Below are 18914 nucleotides of genomic sequence, written 5' to 3'. Positions count from 1 at the left end.
CGATTGCCCACTAAAGCGAAGTTGAACGCACGAGCGAAGCGAATGCGGTCATTCGCTTGAGTGGGTAATCCACAACGTCGCACGAGTTGCACATACTATTTTGTATTACAAATGCGGCGATAGATGTGGGTACAAAATTGGGGTCCAGGGGTAAAGCCCCGGCGGGGGGTCCCAGTCCATAAAAACAAATAAAAAGTTAATAAAGAAACAAATATATATCACATAATAAATGCAAAGTCACTAATATTAATTAACAAAAAATAAATTTACACATTGAAACAATCAACACATAAAATTAAATGACATTAAATTTAGCTGTCACTACAATTTTTTAATCTTCTTAAAAAAACAAATTTGTTCCAAAAAATTATTCATAAAAAATTGCATTTTTTATTTTATAAAATTCCTACATGTCAATTTTAAAAAAAAAATTTTTTTTTGTCATAATTTATTTTTTACAAAAATTATTAAAATGATCAAATTTCTGCTCAATTAATTTTTATCACAATTAGCTCAATATTAATTAATGATTTTTACTTTCGTTAAAAGTATGAACTTTGTAATGTCAACCTCACTTCTTTAATATTGATAGTTAGATTGTGTTTTTTTTTTGTTATTTATTTTAATTTTAGCAATTTTCACAATCAATTGCATGCGACAAGGATAGTTTGAGTGCGCCAAGAATAATTTGCGTGCGACAAGTAAACTTGTCGAACTTAAATAACGGTTTCATTTATGAAATAACTCATGCGTAATTTTAAAATGGGCAAACAGCTCTTTTTCAACCGCAACAGCGAGCGCCAAGATACTACTTTTCCCACATGAGTAATACAAAACAATATACCGTGTCAAGTTTACACCAAAGAAATAGCTCCACAACACTGAAAAGTCTAGAGTCATTTATTAATTTAATCTATTAAAATATAATTTTGTCCATAAAACTTGAAATTAATTTACAAGAAAGCAGTTGGATGTGAAGAAAGATATCGAGTTAGAATTATTTTTTAGTTAATTACAATTATTAAGCGTTTATTTATTTGTACCCCGATTACTTACTTAAAATTTAGTTTATTATTATGAATTATGATTATGACCATTAGTTACTTAAATACGAGCATGTTAATTTCTATTTTCCGGTACTCTCAACGTGTTAACCCCTACTCTGTGCTTACAATTGCTATGCGTACTAACTACTGGTTCTGAAGGGAGGTCACAGTGGTGTACCTCGATCACAACCTATTCTCGAGGATTACAACACCACATCTGAACCGTCTATTGGTTCTTCAAAACGTCCCGAAGTACCAAGATTAACAACCAAGGTAATAATCGTCACAAAAAAAGGGATCAATTATATAAAATACAATTTCACCAACTAATTAATAAGGATCAACATTACCCAATTTATCTTTAGTTACTTAAACTAAAACTCAATCATTAATATTCACATCCATAACCTATTAATTTGAATTGAGTGTCTTTTTGATCCGGCGAACACTTGTTGCTCAAACTTGCTTCGATTACTTCCAAGCTTTATTTTTTTTTTTTTCTATTTTATTAATTTATCTTAATAATTAATTAGTTGATTACTTAATTAATTATTAGAAGATTGCTATAGTGTAAGCAGTACTGCATGTTTTTATCTTCATTTATACTTGCAAAAATTTTAATTAGAAACTTAGAATCTGTAATTGTACTTAAATAAACATTTTTTACATGTAACACAAGGTTCATTGGTGTTCAATTATTGGTCATATCACAGGTTATTAATTTTTGTATTATTTATTTTATAGAGCAATGATTCAAGTGAAGAAGCTATGCATCGCAGTAATTTGACTACTGACCCAAGTCCATCGAATATTACAACAGACAACGAAAACAGACATAATTCATCGGAGGAAGCTTGGACAGACGTTAATCTTAACGAAGATGCTGATACTATACAAATTAATAATTCACGTGATGATCCACGTAATATTCACAACATTACACATTCTCATGGTAATTTATATTTATAATCTCTTCTTAATATATTTATTATTGAAATTAATGATTTAATTAATTGAATAAGTACTTATTTATTAAGTACTATTCTAGTAACTTATAATTGTTATCTCTTTAGTTTATAGAAATCCGCTATCTTGAATTAATAAATATTATACCAGTCCTGTGCACAGGTGTTTTTGCATCTCTATAGGACAGATTGCAATATAGTTATGTAGATGTAAATATATTGATCTGTATTTTTTTTTTCTCTACTGGTTGAATAAATGAAAAATGAAATGAAATAAAAAAATAAAAATAAAAGTACTAAAATCAAAGAAAGTGTCAGTAATGGGGTCCCCGCCACTAATGGGGTCTTTTACCCTACGTTATAAAATGGTAGTCACAAAATCTACAAAGAATAAATTGACAAATAATTTAATATAAAACAAATTTGCACATATATAGAAGTTGAAAAAAGTTTGGAAAATCCAAAAGTGCACGCCTCATAACGCTCATTCATTTTTTAAGAAAAAAATTAATTGTGTAATTGATTAAAAAAAAAAATTATAATTAAGTAATTTCTTACAGAGTATTTTTTATTTTTTTTTAAATATCGGTGCCCTTTTTTCCTGTCATATGCGCATACAGTCTAAAAAAATCTAGTTTGATCAAGTGGCGCCATAGTTTTCACGTGATAAATAAGAAAAGTTCATTTGGCTTTGTACGGTTGTATCGTAGTGGATTTTAATAAAAATTCAATTTAAAAAAAATTACGTAAACTAGGTCACTGATATGAAATACGGACCCAGTTCATCGAATTCTTAAACTAATAAAAAAGGTCCGGTCTTGAAATATCAATTTGTTCGGGAGTAATCGTTGGTACATTCAAAATGGGGTGACATCCGGACGTCCACGTAAAATTTTTTGTATTACTCATGCGGGAAAAGTAGTATCTTGGCGCTCGCTATTGCGGTTGAAAAAGAGCTGTTTGCCCATTTTAAAATTACGCATGAGTTTTTTCATAAATGAAACCGTTATTTAAGTGCGACAAGTTTACTTGTCGCACGCAAATTATTCTTGGCGCACTCAAACTATCCTTGTCGCATGCAATTGACTGTGAAAATTGCTAAAATTAAAATAAATAACAAAAAAAAAAACACAATCTAACTGTCAATATTAAAGAAGTGAGGTTGACATTACAAAGTTCATACTTTTAACGAAAGTAAAAATAATTAATTAATATTGAGCTAATTATGATAAAAATTAATTGAGCAGAAATTTGATCATTTTAATAATTTTTATAAAAAATAAATTATGACAAAAAAAAATTTTTTTTTTTAAAATTGACATGTAGGAATTTTATAAAATAAAAAATGCAATTTTTTATGAATAATTTTTTGGAACAAATTTGTTTTTTTAAGAAGATTAAAAAATTGTAGTGACAGCTAAATTTAATGTCATTTAATTTTATGTGTTGATTGTTTCAATGTGTAAATTTATTTTTTGTTAATTAATATTAGTGACTTTGCATTTATTATGTGATATATATTTGTTTCTTTATTAACTTTTTATTTGTTTTTATGGACTGGGACCCCCCGCCGGGGCTTTGCCCCTGGACCCTGCCGGGGCTTCGCCCATGAACCCCAATTTTGTACCCACATCTATCGCCGCATTTGTAATACAAAATAGTATGTGCAACTCGTGCGACGTTGTGGATTACCCACTCAAGCGAATGACCGCATTCGCTTCGCTCGTGCGTTCAACTTCGCTTTCGTGGGCAATCGACAACTTGTCGCACTTGTTGCACAATGTACTATTTCAAAACGTTTTTTTTTTTTTTCAAAATAGCAACATGAAATGATTTTATAAAGTAAAAGATGGTTTAATTTAAGTGTTTTTTCGGTGTACATCTACTTATATCATTGTATAAGTGTAATATGGTTGTGATAGAGGCATTTAAAGATCACAAAATTGCTTGACCTTGACGAGTCGAGTATATATAAAGCACAACCTTACAACTATACGCGCTTAGCGCTATGAGGCGTGCAAAAACTAAGAATGAAAATTTTTATAACTTTTTTTTTTATAAAAATTTTATTATTAAAATAAAATTCAATAATTGCAAGTTTGATAACTTCAGTTGAGTTATTATTTTTAATACGCTCCTCTAACGTCGAAATTATGAACTATTTCTAAAAAATTTTTTCGATCGACTAATCAGATTAAAATTCATGTTTATTCGATATATCGATATATGTATTTCGACTTTTAATTGACTTCATTCACAACTATTGTCAGAACTTTGTTGAAGAGAATTGAGTTGCACATCACTCAATTATTATAAGTTTCTAATTAATAATATTTTGTTGTAAAATAACTAAATAAAATTAAATTAGAGAAAAATCAATTAGTATCCAATAAATAATAAATAATAATATAAATAGGTAACCAAGATAATGAAGGAAATGTATTGGAACAAGAGACACTGGGTGACGCAGAACGCGGTGAAAAACCAACAGGTGAAATATCTGTTGTACGAATACCCGATCGGTTGGTAATGACATCAGCATCCCCACGTCCAGATGATCTACCGATCAAGAGCCTGGTGGAGCATTTACCCGTGCCAACGCCGTCACGCGAAGCATCGCTGACACAAAAACTGGAGATGGCCCTCGGCTCTGTCTGTCCACTGCTGCGTGAAATAATGGTCGACTTTGCGCCGTTTTTATCTAAAACCCTTGTCGGTTCACACGGCCAAGAATTACTTATGGAAGGCAAAGGGTTAACGACATTTAAAAATAGTAATTCTGTCGTCGAACTTGTCATGCTGCTCTGCTCACAGGAATGGCAAAATTCACTGCAAAAACACGCCGGGCTGGCTTTCATTGAATTGATCAACGAAGGAAGGTACAAATCATTATATATTTTATTTATTTAATAAAATTAAATTATCAACTATCAAAATATATTCTTCGATTAATTTTTAAATTATCAACCAGTATTTTAACTAATTAATTAAAATAAAACGATGAATATAAAAATTTTCTAAATGTCCAAATAATTTATATTTCAAGCTAATAGAATAAATAGTAAAAAAATAAAATAAAGATAATTAGCAGTTTATTAATGGAGACTTTTATTTTAATTAAATATTAACCGTCTAAATTATTTCCAGACTATTGTCACACGCAATGAAAGATCACATTGTTCGAGTTGCCAACGAAGCTGAGTTCATTCTTAATCGTATGCGTGCTGATGACGTTCTTAAGCATGCTGATTTTGAGGTAGTTATTTTATTATGATTATTCTTTTATATAGTTATTATTGATTATCTAATTAATCAATTCTTATTTTCAGTCTCAATGCGCTCAAACTCTCTTAGACCGCAGAGAAGAAGAAAGAATGTGCGATCATTTAATAACCGCAGCACGAAGACGTGACAATGTCATTGCCAGTCGTTTACTTGAAAAAATACGTAACATACTATCGAATAAGCATGGTGCGTGGGGATACATGGATCCCATGGCAGCTAAGTAAGTTAAATATTTATTCACACCCGAATTGTTATAATTTATTTGTTAAAAATTAACAGTAAATTTATTTCTTCTTTACAAATAGACTGACGGAATTCTGGAAATTGGACGCTTGGGAAGATGATGCTCGGCGACGCAAGCGATTCGTCCACAATCCCTTGGGTTCGAGCCATCCCGAAGCGACTCTGAAAGCTGCTCTGGAACATGGTGCTCCAGAAGACGCGATTCTTCAAGCACGCGAAGAATTTCACGCTCATCTTGCGGCTTCGCGTGCTCACCAACAGCAACTCCAGTCCGCGGATCTTATGGACGACAGTGAATTACTGTCTGACGATAGGGATCTTGACAATGATTTGACTGGTAAGTTTATTATTTGATATAACGATTTTATCGGAATACAGTCTTCAATTTTTTAAGTAATTAGTAATCTATATAATTAAAAAAGAAAGGGAAAATTTTGTTTCCAGCATATTTATAGAATAAAATGTTTTTTTTTTTTTTTTTTAAAGCTAAATTTAATAATACAAGTAGTTGATTTATTATGATAAGTTTTCGGAGTACTTGTAAATAGTCCCGAATTTCGCGCTAGATAAAATTTGTTTATTTAATAATTTTGTTTTATAGGTGTCAATATCATTGTATGTCATATATTAATCCAAATAATTAAAAGAATAAGTAAAATTTTATGACACGGGCTCATTTTGTAAGAAATTTTGCTGATTTTACAAGAAGTTTTTATAGTTAAATATAGTATTATCAAAAATGTCGTAATCTAAATTTATGTCTTTTCATGGTTTGATATTTTTTCGGTGACAGTCTTTTTTTTATCTCAAGTTTTTAGAAAAGTTTTGAATACTTTGTTAGTTCTATAAGTTTTTATCCGTTTTCAAGACCGCGAGGGGTAACATTTGTCCATTAAATTATTAGTAATTGATCCTGTCATAGCAATATTATTTTTAAATAGATATTTTCCTTTGAAAATTTTCAGTTTATTGGCTATCCAGTCTAATACAACAATTTTTTCTCTAATTATTCATAATATTGTTAGCCTGTATTCCCTTCAGGCATAAACTAGTATATTACGACCCAAGACTAGAAAGTTGGATTTCTCGGCTACGCCTCGGCCATCATATCACATACGTCAGGGCATCCAACATTCTGGTCGCGGGCCGATGTTTTGCATTAATTTTTTTAAGTTGATTAAAAATTAGTTTTTAATTAGACGGCTAAGAAAGATTGAAATTAAATTATTAGAAGCTTGTAGAGTACATGGATTGTTTTATAAACATTGCTTTACTAGCTGTCAAAATATAAAAGAAAGCAAATAAAATCTACAAAACTTTTATATTTTATTTTCTAAAATTTTTATATAAATTATTTGTGCAGTATTATTATTAAATATATTTCACTAACAACAATCTAGTTAGAAATTATTTTTATTTATTTGACATTTTTTGGTTAGTTCATGCGCTGACATGTTACATACAGACGATGTTGTGACTGTTATATACAGTTGAAACTCTCTGTATAGGCTGGTCGCGCCACGAAAATACGAAAGAAAGCGAGGTTCTGTGCTGCCGGCCAGAAAATATGCGTAGCGCGCATGCATTAGAGCAGGCCATAAAAGTTGCTCTTCCTGGAGTAAAGTGCTGCCAGGAAGAGCGTACTTTCGGCTAGGAGAGCAAGAAAAATAAATTGTTTATGTCTGAAGGGAATACAGACTAACAATATTATGAATAATTAGAGGAAAAATTGTTGCAATAGGTAGACGAATAGCCAATAAACTGAAAATTTTCAAAGGAAAATATCTATAAAGTATTATAAACCGATCTTTAGAAAAAATAAATATTAAAAAATTATTTTTAAAATTTATTTAAAAAATTATTTTTAAAATTTATTTAAAAAATACTCAAACAATGTATATTATAAGTTATAGGGCCAGGGACTTCGTTGGAAGGGGGAAAACTAACACATACATAAAAAAAAAATGAATAACACGTGCAATTAAAAGTAGTCGGTATTCGGTAATGCTCAGGTATAATAACGACTAAGTTCAGATGGCAACGAGAACTGTCAATTGAAATATCAAAACGTCACCAAACCTACACGGTTTTTATTATAGGCAATGTGCGAAGGATGAGCCAGGATGATTTCTGCAAACCACTTTTAAATTTTATAGTAAAATAAATTGAAAAATTTTCAAAGATTTAAAAGGTTTACCCGACCTCTGTATTTTTTAAGTAGCCACATACTCCTGTAAAATCAGAGGTTTAATGAATAAAAAAATTTCAATTTTAGGGGTTAATGGCATTCGCGACAATACACAGACCGAAAAAGTTTTGGCCTAAGAAAAAAAATTAGGAAAACGGTTGACCCTGAAGGCCATCCCTGCAACTTCCCGCTAATTCCATACTTAGGCGCTTAAAATTGCACCAATGACGTTTTTGAGCTCTTCGAGCTCAAAAATACAATTTATGGGTTATTTTGAGCTCTCCAAGCTCAAAGAGATTGTTTTCCTATGCTTTTGAGCTCTTCGAGCTCAAAAGTCTGATAGGGATTTGATGACACTATTTTTTGAATTTTTAAACCGCAATAACTTTTGAATAAATAAACCGATTTTCACGCGGTTGGTAGCATTCGACGCAGTTTTTCAAGACTCACGAAGAATCTTAAATTTTGAATTGATCGCGCTAGAAATTTTGGAGTTATTCCGAAAAAACACTTTTTTCGGTTTTCTTTCGTTCACGATATTTCTCGAACGAATCAACTGATTTTGACCGGATTGGTGGCGATCGACGTGGTTTTTTGAGGTTAAGAGCTGATTAGTTTTTGGAATTGAACCATCAAGCCGTTTAAAAGTTATTCCAAAAAAACCACATTTGAAAAAATTTTTTTTTTCAGCTTTTTTAAGATTTATCAAAATCTATTGATCTGAATCGGTCCAAATAGTATTCAAAATCTAAGTTTGGTCAAGCCCTTTCGAATGGCACCAACCGCGATGAAATCGGTCAAGCCGTTCAAAAATTATAAGCGGTTCACATACTTTCACAAGGTAAATACCCCTTTTTACCTTTCAAGGACATGCCTTCGAGTTTTTCGCGGCCAACTAATTTCAACAATAACAGAGTGACCATTTTCTTAGGCTTATTCTTCGACATCTTACGGATCGACTTAAGGGATCTTGATTTAATAAAAATCTGACTGTTTTCTATGAGCTCGATAATTGAATTTCCCTGATGTTCACTATTTTTACCATTATCATCACTGTCGCTGTTACTTTCATCATCTTCACTATCGTCTTCATCGTCATTATCATTATCATCATCATCATCATCATCATCATCGTAATCATCACTATCTTCAGCACCATTGTCATCGTGACCGTCATTAGCAACAACATCATCAAGATTAGCTTCAGCAACCCCTCCACCATGACCAGCATCAGGAACATCTTCCAAGCGACTAGCATCAGCAACGCCATTAAGACTAGCACCGTCAATACCGCCAACTTGACTGGCATCAGCAACACCTTCGTGGAGAATAGCTTCCACAATATTTTCACTGTGACCATCACCAGCAACACTGATACCATGACCAACTTCAGCACCATCGTCATCGTGACCAGCATCAGCAAAACTGCTAACGTGACCGTTAGTAGAGACACCGTCATGAAGATTAGCTTCAGCAAATTTTCCACCATGACCAGGATCAGCAACATCTTCTAAGCTACCAGCGTCACCAGAAATATTGATGGAATGACCAGCATCAGCAACACTTCCGCCGTGTCCATCATCAGCAACATCTGCCAAGCGACCAGCATCAGCAACGCCATTACGACTAGCACTATCGACACCACCAACTTGACTGGCATCAGCAACAACTTCGTTGAGATTAGTTTCCGCAATAGTTTCACTATGATCGTCACCAGGAACACTGATAATGTGACTGGCATCAGCAACATCTTCAAAGTAGTCAGTTTCGCCAACACCTTCAACATGACCAGCAGCAACAAGACCGCCAATATTACCAGCATCTGCAGCAAACCCAGCACCATGTTCAAGCCCTATTACAATCCCATCAGTGTCGACAATCAATTTTTTCAGGAATTCATCGCCAGCTGCAATAAATGTTTTTTTTTTTTTTAAATACATAAATATGCACGTTTATATTCTAAGTACACAAATGAAAATCTTTCCAATCTTACCACTTTTAGCGATTATTTTTGCGGCCATATATATCCGACCCCATCGAGCGGTGATAAAATTATCAGTCGCGTGCTTGTTGATGTCCGTATCATCAATCACACTCGTAGTTTTATCTTTTTTCCAGAGAACTAAATATTTCATTTTGGAATATATGATTGAGGATAATTTATTGAACTAGTTTTATGTTATGAACTTTGAAATCCTGTCAAATTGAGAGTTACCGTGAGCTTGAAGACAGAATGAACATAGCTATTAATAAAACAAAACAAAAAAATCTCGATTTCTTTGACAAAGATCACTTATTCGTAGAACTCTTTTTTTAAAACAATTAATAATTTAAAATTTTATTGTAATGCACTAAAACAAATTTTTTTTAATTTTCACATGTAAAACTTCTCCGGTTAGGACGAAGTATATTTTTGAAATAGCTGAACGACCGTTCTACATCACAAGATACAATTGGAGCAAATGCCATATGTCTTACATCGTTAGCATCCCAACTGTTCGGGAGAATAGCAAAATTATTTTCAACTAAACATCTTTCGGCTAATGCAATCGTAGTGTGAAATTCATGATTGTTAGCTAACACTTCTATAAGTTTTAATTTCACTCGATCGTCGACAGCTCGATTCTCCAATAAATTTACAGATGCTTCACGGATAATTTGATAAGATGCATGTAATCCCAGACCTTGTTCTTCTAAACGTAAATTGAGTCAGCAATGACAGAGTAATTTAAGTGAATGTTAGTAAAATCTTGCTGATTTTCAAGTCTCTCAAAATAATCTTGAACGTTCCTAACACTTTGGGAGTCGGGTTGCAGTGCATCGATTACTTGATGGACTTGATTATAATTCTCGTGATAATAAGAACCCGCTCTTATTATTTGCCGCAATAAGTTCCCCGCTCGCACCATGTAAGGGGCAGCGTCACTAACAAAGAGCAGTACGCGATTGTGTTGAATCCCTTCCGGCCACAAGATCCTCAAGCTGTTATTTAAAAACTCTACGACGGTTTCAGCATTTCCAACATCATAAAAATCTTCATAGATAAACCTTGGTATTCCTGGCGCATGTAGGTAAAGGGGAGAAATAATGGCATGAAAAACGCACCTCTTTGCCGCATCCATTGTTTCATCAACAGAGATAGTGATGGGGTTGTCATCCACTTCATATTGAACCATAGCAACGATGTTTTCGTGGATTTTCGGAACATAGGTTTCTCTGAGAGTGCGCGCGTCTGGAAGTGGACGACGAATATAGCGTTCCATGAATTGTACAAAAACTGGATTATTTAATTTGTCGATCGGGATATCACTCGCCATGAAAAACTCAGTAAGTTCCTTGAAGAACGGATTTTCCCGATCTGAACAAGATTGCCACGACTCTTCTGACGGACCGTGGGGTTGATTAAGAAGCTCAACGGCTTTCAAATGTTTCAACGTTTCACAATGACGTTGTATACTGTTAATAGAGATTGTCCGTAGAACAGAGCAACATAGTAAACATCGGACATGCAAGAAGCAAACCTATATAAAATACAAATTAGCAGAGTAACAAAAATAATATCGTTGAGATGACAGAAAATTTCCAAATTGTTTTCTTTATTCTAGTCATAAATTTTGTCTATAACTCTATCTTTATTTTTGTCTCTATTCTAGCCTCAAATTTTAACGTTAATTTTATCTTTATTTTAGTTCCCCAGATAGGAACCAAGCTTCGGCCATTGAATCATTTACCAGTCTTGGTCCAAGCCTAGGGAACCCAGCCGAGGCAATTGAATTAGTAACTAGCCTTGCGCCGAGCCTGGGGAACCCAGCAGCCCCGACCATTGAATCATTTACTAGACTTGCACCATGACTGGAGACCCACAGCTGCGGCCATTCGATAGCTTGCTAGACTAGCGCCAAGACTGGGGACCCCAGCCGCAGTCGTTAAATGGCTTGGCAGACTTGCGCCAAGCCTTGGGGACCCAGCTTTAATTTTGTCTTCGTTCTTGTCTTGAATTTTGTCTATATTATTGTCTTTTATGTTGTTTTGATTGTAACCTCAAATTTCGTCTTTAATTTTATTTTTATTCACGTCATAGTTTCGTCTTTATTTTAATCTTGAATAAAGATAAAATTAACAACAAAATTCATAGCTAGAATAGAGAAAATATTACTATGTATTCATTTATATGTAAGGCTATTAGGGAGCTAAGGCTTCAGGGTCTAAAATTTTGGTAAATAAAAATAAATTTTGTCTTTTATTCTGTCCTTATTCTAGCTTCAAATTTTATCGTCATTCTAGTTACAAATTTTGAAGTAATAATACTATAAAAGTAGAGAGATTGCCTGAAATATGCCGGGTTGAATATGAAGCTTATTTTGAGTTTGTGCCCATTCTTCAAGGAATACGGCTTGCTCAGGATCATCCATTTCAATCAAATAAAAACGAGAATTCGGTACTCAAATTGAATACTTAGAAAATCTCAGAGGAATGTCAAATTTTTCGTGGAATCGCTCTTTTTTAATAAGACAATGATTAAATGTTTTTCCGAATGCAAGACAGAACGAATGACTGACAGATAAACAACGGAAAAATAAATATCAATTTGAATTAAATAATGAACTTCACGTTGTTTCAAGTACTATGAAAAGTAACAGATAATGTAAATTCATAATTCTAAACGGGTTGTTAATATAATACACAGAAAAAACGACTTATTTGAAAAAAGTAAAAAATTTTCTTGAAACGAAGCGAGTTGCCTCATCCATTGGTCACCTCATTAATTGTAAAAGATGGGCCCTAAAAGATTTTTTTAATTAAATTAATTGGTGCCACCAGGATTTTGATAAATTTAAGAAAATTTTCTTGTCCTGAGAAATTTTAGATTCTGGCTGTAATAGACTTGTATTTTGGCTCAAGTAGCTTTTCTTGTCTCAAAAACATTTGTAGTCGTGGCTCAATATTTCTGTCGAAAGATAATAAAATTAAAATTTTTGAAAAGTATTGTTTGTGAGCTTATAGAAGTTCAAACCCACGACTGGTCCATTATTAAGCAAAGTTGCGAGCTACTGCGCTGAGTCGTCAATGCCTGAAAAAATCTATTTTTATCTACATAAGTTCAAACAGGCCGGACTTTTACTGCTGGAGTTTGTAGTGGGGAGATAGTTAAAGATCGAGAACAGAATTTTCCTGTAAATTTGACTTTGTTTCTTAGGGTAAGTGGTCATCCTACAAGCCAGTAGCAAGTAAATTCTTTTTTCAAAAAATGTCAAACTTTAAACAAGAAATTAAATGTTTGATCCAAAAATTAAATTTCAAGAAAAATGTAAACTTAGCTTAAGTAAATTTTCGTCGACAAACTCGATTCCAAAAATTTTCTCATGGCAAGAACAATTATTTTCATAAGAAAAATTGTGATTTCTGTCTAATAATACCTTATAAATTCTAAAATTGTTTCGTCTTTATTCTTATCTTTGATTTTGTCTTTGATTTTGTCTTTTTTCTTGTCTTTAATTTTGTCTTTATTGTAATCTTGATTTTTGTCTATATTATTGTCTTTAATTTTGTCATTATTCTTGTCTTTAATTATGTCTTTATTCTTGTCTTTATTCTTGTCTTTAATTTTGTCTTTAATCTTGTCTTGATTTTTGTAATTCTAATCTTGAATTTTGTCTTAATTCTTGTCTTTAATTTTGTCTTTGATTTTGTCGTTATTCTAGTCTTGATTTTTGTCTTCATTCTCATCTTGTATTTTGTCTATTTTTTTATTTTTGTCTGTACATCGCTTCGTGTTCAATTCAAATGACATGTCGACCCGAGTAAAAACATAAAATAGCTGCAACAGCGCCGCATCACAGCTGCACTGTAATAAATATTTCTAAAATACTTCTTAAATCCCGCAACACCGCCGAAACACAGCTGCAACAAATCTGTGACGAAATAATAAAATTGTGATTGCCGCAACACTTCCGCAACATCACCGCAACACGGCTGCACTGTCCCGAGTAAAAATTAAATTATTATTTTCTACTAGAAAATAATAAATTTCGATCGACCGCCGCAACACCGCTGCACCACCGCCGTAACACCACCGCAACACCGCCGCAGCACCACCGTAACACCGCCGTAACACCACTGCACTACCTTCGTTTGGTGGTATACATTGAAATAAAATATTTGTTGATCATTCAAATAGCTAAACTAAATTCTTTTAGTTAACTACGACTTACAGCGCAGTTGGTAATGTTCGAGACTTTCATGCAGACGACCCAGGTTCGAATCCCATCGCAGTTTAATCATTATATAAAATTTTTCCAGGGTATTTCGATAGGCGTGCCGCTTCTGTTCAACCCAGGGGACAGAATTAAAAATATACTTCAATAATACGACTAAAAAGAATCAATAATCTCGCGGTACTTTGGCCTGATTTAAAATTTTTTTTTCGTTTGAATATTAGGCATTTGAATAAAAGGAGATTAAACAATAGGTCTTACTTTAAAATTTATGTTCAAGTTATTTATTAATTAATTATTGCGTGATAAATTAATTATGATGCAATTTTTCGTGAAATTGTAGCTATGCTTTAGCATTGGGGTACAGCAGTGTTGCAGCGGTGTTGCGGCGATGTTGCGGTGACGATTTGAATAACATCAAGCAGCGTGCAGCTGTGTTGCAGTGGTGTTGCAGCGATGGTTTAGATTAAAATTAAGCAGCGTGCAGCTGTGTTGCGGCGGTGTTACGGTTGTGCGAGTCAATAATAAAGATTTCGTGTTACGGCGATTTTGTCTTCCAAACGGCTGGAGTGCAGCGGTGTTGCGGCAGTGGATAAAAATTTTATTTTTTAAAAATCAATTTTTATTTTTAATCGGGGATATTGTCGCGAATGCGCTATTGACCTCTAAATTGTAAATTTTTTCATTCATCAAACCTCCGATATTACAGGAGTATGTGGCTACTTAAAAAATACAAAAGTCGGATAAACTTTTTAAGGGGCACACCTAGTGTGACAGTCTTAAAAAAAGGCGATTTTTGGGAATTAAAAAAAAACTACTGTATCAATTGTTTTAAAATTTTAAGGATATATTCATAGATATTTTAAGAATACACAGTAAAATTTTTGAAGAAAAAAATTAGATATTTTTCAAGTTACACGCAATCTCCGACGGTGCTAAAAAAAAAAGTCTTTCACTGCTGCAGTGATTCCGGCCTTCCCCGTGGATGAAATAAAAAAAAAAAGTTCTCGTTGAACTAGAAGATATTGCCCGTACAATGACCTACGGCCGAAAAAAATGTCAAAAATTGACAAAATGGTGACGTTTTAAAAAAAAAATTTGAATTTTACCAGAAATTTTAGTCGTTTTTGGCCTGCCAAAATTAGATTTTCGATCAGATCAAAAAATTGTTAGGTCATTGTATGGAGAACTATATATCCTATTCTAACTGCCGAGCAACTACTCTAGAAATGGCTGTAACTCGAAAACTATTTGAGATATCGATTAAAAATTTTAGTATGTTATTTTTAAAGGTATAACCTATCGAAATATGAAACAAAAAAAAATCGATTTTTTAAAAATTTCTCACTAGGTGTGCCTCTTAAGTCTTTGAAAGTTTTTCAAATTATTTTACTAAAAAATTTAAAAGTTGTTTGCAGAAATTATTCTGACTCTTCCTTCACGCATTGCCTATAATAAAAACCGTGTAGATTTGGTGAGGTTCTGATATTTCAATTGACAGTTCTTGCTGCCATCTGAACTTAGTCGTTATTATACCTGAACATTACCAAATACCGACTACTTTTAATTGCACGTGTTATTCACTTTTTTTTTATGTATGTGTTAGTTTTCCCTCTTCCAACAAAGTCCCTGGCCCTAATTATAACTAAGGATATAAAAAATCACTAAACCAAAGTCATTTTATTCATAATTTGTAATTGAGGAGCTGATTTTCAAAAGGGTATCTTCATATATTAAAATACCAGTTTTCTGAACTTTAAAATATTAATTACTTCGAGAATTATGAACATTTATAAATGAAAATCGAATTGCAGCTTCATAACCGATAGCACTTTATAGCTAAATTAAAAAAAGTTCAATACAAATATTTATAATTGAAGATAACTAGTTTTTTGTCTCGATTAATCAAAAATCAAAAGATACCCTTTTGAAACTCAGCTCCTCAATTGTCGGTAGTCATTTAGTGACTGTAGGTTGCTAGTTGAGATTAATGAACTAATATAAATTTTTCTTCAGGACCAATAAACATCAGCACCAAGGGGAAAATAATAGCTCCAGGAATCGTAGCGCCAGGAATAATTTCCATAACATCCACGGAGCTGTACTTTGAGGTCGACGAGGACGATATTGAGTTTAAAAAAATCGACAGTGAGGTAAGTACTTTTTATTATTTTTAAATAATTATTATAATTAGGTATAGGTAATTATTTAATCTCCAACTGGGTCCAAGTTGTTTATATTTTACCTCCTACATGTTTTAAATTTTTATTAGTATCTCACCTGTAAAAATAAAAAAAAAATACAATAAATTTTAATGATAAATTAAAATACCGGTTTTTAAATTTTCAATTGGATCGATCTCTCACTCTCTCTGTTTAATACACGATTAAAGTTCCTCGTTAGTACTAATAAACTCCAATAAAAATAACAATAAAAGGACAACAAGAATAGAGAGATGTGGGTGAGGGAGGGAAATAAAAGAGATTACGGCGCCGGTTATTTCGAAGAATCTTTGGCGATGGATCACTCGATAGCCGAGTCGAGACTTAAGCGATCGTAATGCGCACGCAGGCGGATACTGAATAGTGGCCCCGGGGAGAGAATGCATCTTGTAGTTCCCGGTCCACGTTGGTCCACTACTCCCTCGCTGATCATCCTTTTTTATTGTTTTTTTTTTTTTACTTTGTTTTTTATTTTATTTTATTCATATTCGATTTTTTTCACTCAGCCTCTTGCTCCCACACCTTTACATTTTCTTGTATAATGGCTGTGGCAAACGTATTTATCATGATTTATCGTTTACACGAGCCTCCTCTACACTCTAAACACTTCTTATATGAATATGTGTATAAATGTACCACACAATTATGGATTGTCAATTATTGATTGCTGGTTAAAGGCATTAATATGTAAAAACAAATAATGATCCACCCTCTAAATTTATTATTAAATTTTTTTTTATATAAAGTTTTGAGTAATTGATAAATTATTGAAATTAGTTCATTTTTATCTCAAAAATCAATTTCTCAAAAAATTAAATGCAAATAAATTAATTGCTGTCTAACAAAAAAGAAAAAAAAATATAAGCCTCCCCTTAAAAACAAACAGAATTTTTATCTTGGGCATAAAACAAAAGCAAACGTTTATAAATTAATACGTAGGCTTAAAAATACATACTGGATGTTATAAACAACGTACACAACACAACATCGGACAAGTTAAGCAATAAAAGTATAAGTAAGCAGACAGGGAACTGACTATTGCATATGTATGACGGCATTTAAAAAAAAATATATAAAGAGTTGATGTATTACCGGTGACGTTATAATAATGCAGCTATAATTACTACCGACTTGGTGGCGGTGGACGAGTCGTTTTAAATATATACCCATTGAAAATTCAACCATACTTTGTAGCCATTATTCTTACTCCATACTACTTATATATAGTATTTTATACGTACACATACGAGCACCCATCGGAATATCTACCTCGAGATCTCCTCTTGACTTATACGCGACGATAAATAACTCCTTTTATTTATATTATTTATTTATACTTAACTAAACTCCGTATCAATTTACTATTTTATCATCACATTTTTATTATGTATTTTATTTTTTATTTTATAATAAGAATAATATATATTTAATAAAGTAGCAAATTTGAAGATAAGTAGCACTGCTAAAGGGTTTGTTTCAACATCCGTCAATACTGTTAGTTTAGTATTTGATTTAAGGCATAATCGCTAACAACAACCGCAACAAACTGCCCAACGGCATTAAAAGTATTATTACTCATCCACCAAAAGTTAAACAGGCGTGTTCAACTTTTAAATTCAACAAGGTAATTACAGCTATTAAGCCCAAAATTTACTGGTGGTCTAATCAATCTTATCATATCAATATTATCTTGCAATGAATTATATTCTATTTTATTATTTGTAAACAGACAATTGGACCTTTAATCTTTCAACTTTTTTTTTTTATAAATTTTTATGCTTAAGGTAGTTGGGTCATGCGAGAAAAATTTCAAGAAACCTTCCAAATTTATAATATAAGTAATTAAATGCATAATACCCATGCTGTTAAAATTTAGAGACGATTTACCACTTCTAACCAAAGATAATTATAATTGAAAACGACATTATTACCCAGGCGGTATGGGAAAAGAGAGAGAAAACGACGAAGTTTTATTATTTTTGTATTGACGAAATTTTAAGAATTTCATGAAAAACTAATATTACTTAGATTAATACGTATTCAATTAGCCTAAAAAATTCTGAAATTCCTTACCACATAGTTTTTGAGAAATCATTGATAAACTAGTAGAGTAAACAAATAAAGTCTTACGTGGAAGTAAGTAAGCAATAGCCCGTAAGAGAGTTGAAACTAGCGAATGAAGAAGACAGCAGTAGCATAAACTATAGGTTGGGAAAGAACTACCTTAAATTAAAAAAAAAAATTTTTTTGCCCTCCGGGCGGAAAGTGGCAACTTTCGTCCCGCTGCGCTAAATAAATTTGCCGCTTTCCGCCTTCGTCGATCAAAAAAATAGTATACAGCCCTTAGGAAGTAAAAAAGAAAACCTCAGATCACATGTATGTTGACCTCGGCTTCGCCTCGGCCAACAATTACATGTGATCTGAGGCTTTTCTTATTTTCCTTCCCAAAGGGTGTAATATACTATTACCAAAATTTTAATTCAAAACATTTTTAGTAAAATATTAAAATTAATATATTAATATTTTTCTTTTGAAAATAATTAATTAACATGCTTTTATTATTAGCTTGACCTTCATGTATTTATCCATCAATGTAAATCTTTTAACAATATTTTTATCAACTTTAAAACGTCTGATTAACTTAAAATTTTAATTTAATGAAGTTTTCTTTATTATTACTACAGGGAGTTAATTGACAAATTTTCTTTGCTAGGAATTTTTAATGAAGTTGTTTTTCATTTGGGAGAAAT

The 18914-nt window shown here is 32.4% G+C and overlaps 1 protein-coding gene across 11 annotated transcripts in view; it reads left to right on the top strand.

Moving 5' to 3' along the window:
- Positions 1-18914, top strand: part of LOC123271818 (neurobeachin) — a 497397-nt gene that overhangs the window by 362206 nt on the left and 116277 nt on the right. For 10 of the 11 annotated variants that reach the window (XM_044738256.1, XM_044738261.1, XM_044738253.1 and 7 more), the window contains 7 exons: positions 1206-1319; positions 1791-1998; positions 4428-4890; positions 5159-5267; positions 5341-5516; positions 5602-5876; positions 15959-16095. In XM_044738256.1, coding sequence (XP_044594191.1) covers positions 1206-1319; positions 1791-1998; positions 4428-4890; positions 5159-5267; positions 5341-5516; positions 5602-5876; positions 15959-16095 — 1482 coding nt within the window. The remainder of the gene's footprint in view (positions 1-1205; positions 1320-1790; positions 1999-4427; positions 4891-5158; positions 5268-5340; positions 5517-5601; positions 5877-15958; positions 16096-18914) is intronic. The other variant, XM_044738257.1, reaches the window with a different exon arrangement.

The sequence above is a fragment of the Cotesia glomerata genome, linkage group LG9, assembly GCF_020080835.1.
Source record: "Cotesia glomerata isolate CgM1 linkage group LG9, MPM_Cglom_v2.3, whole genome shotgun sequence".
NCBI lineage: Eukaryota > Metazoa > Arthropoda > Insecta > Hymenoptera > Braconidae > Cotesia > Cotesia glomerata.
The sequence above is the reverse complement of the archived record's forward strand: the minus strand, read 5'-3'. Positions and strand labels throughout refer to the sequence as shown.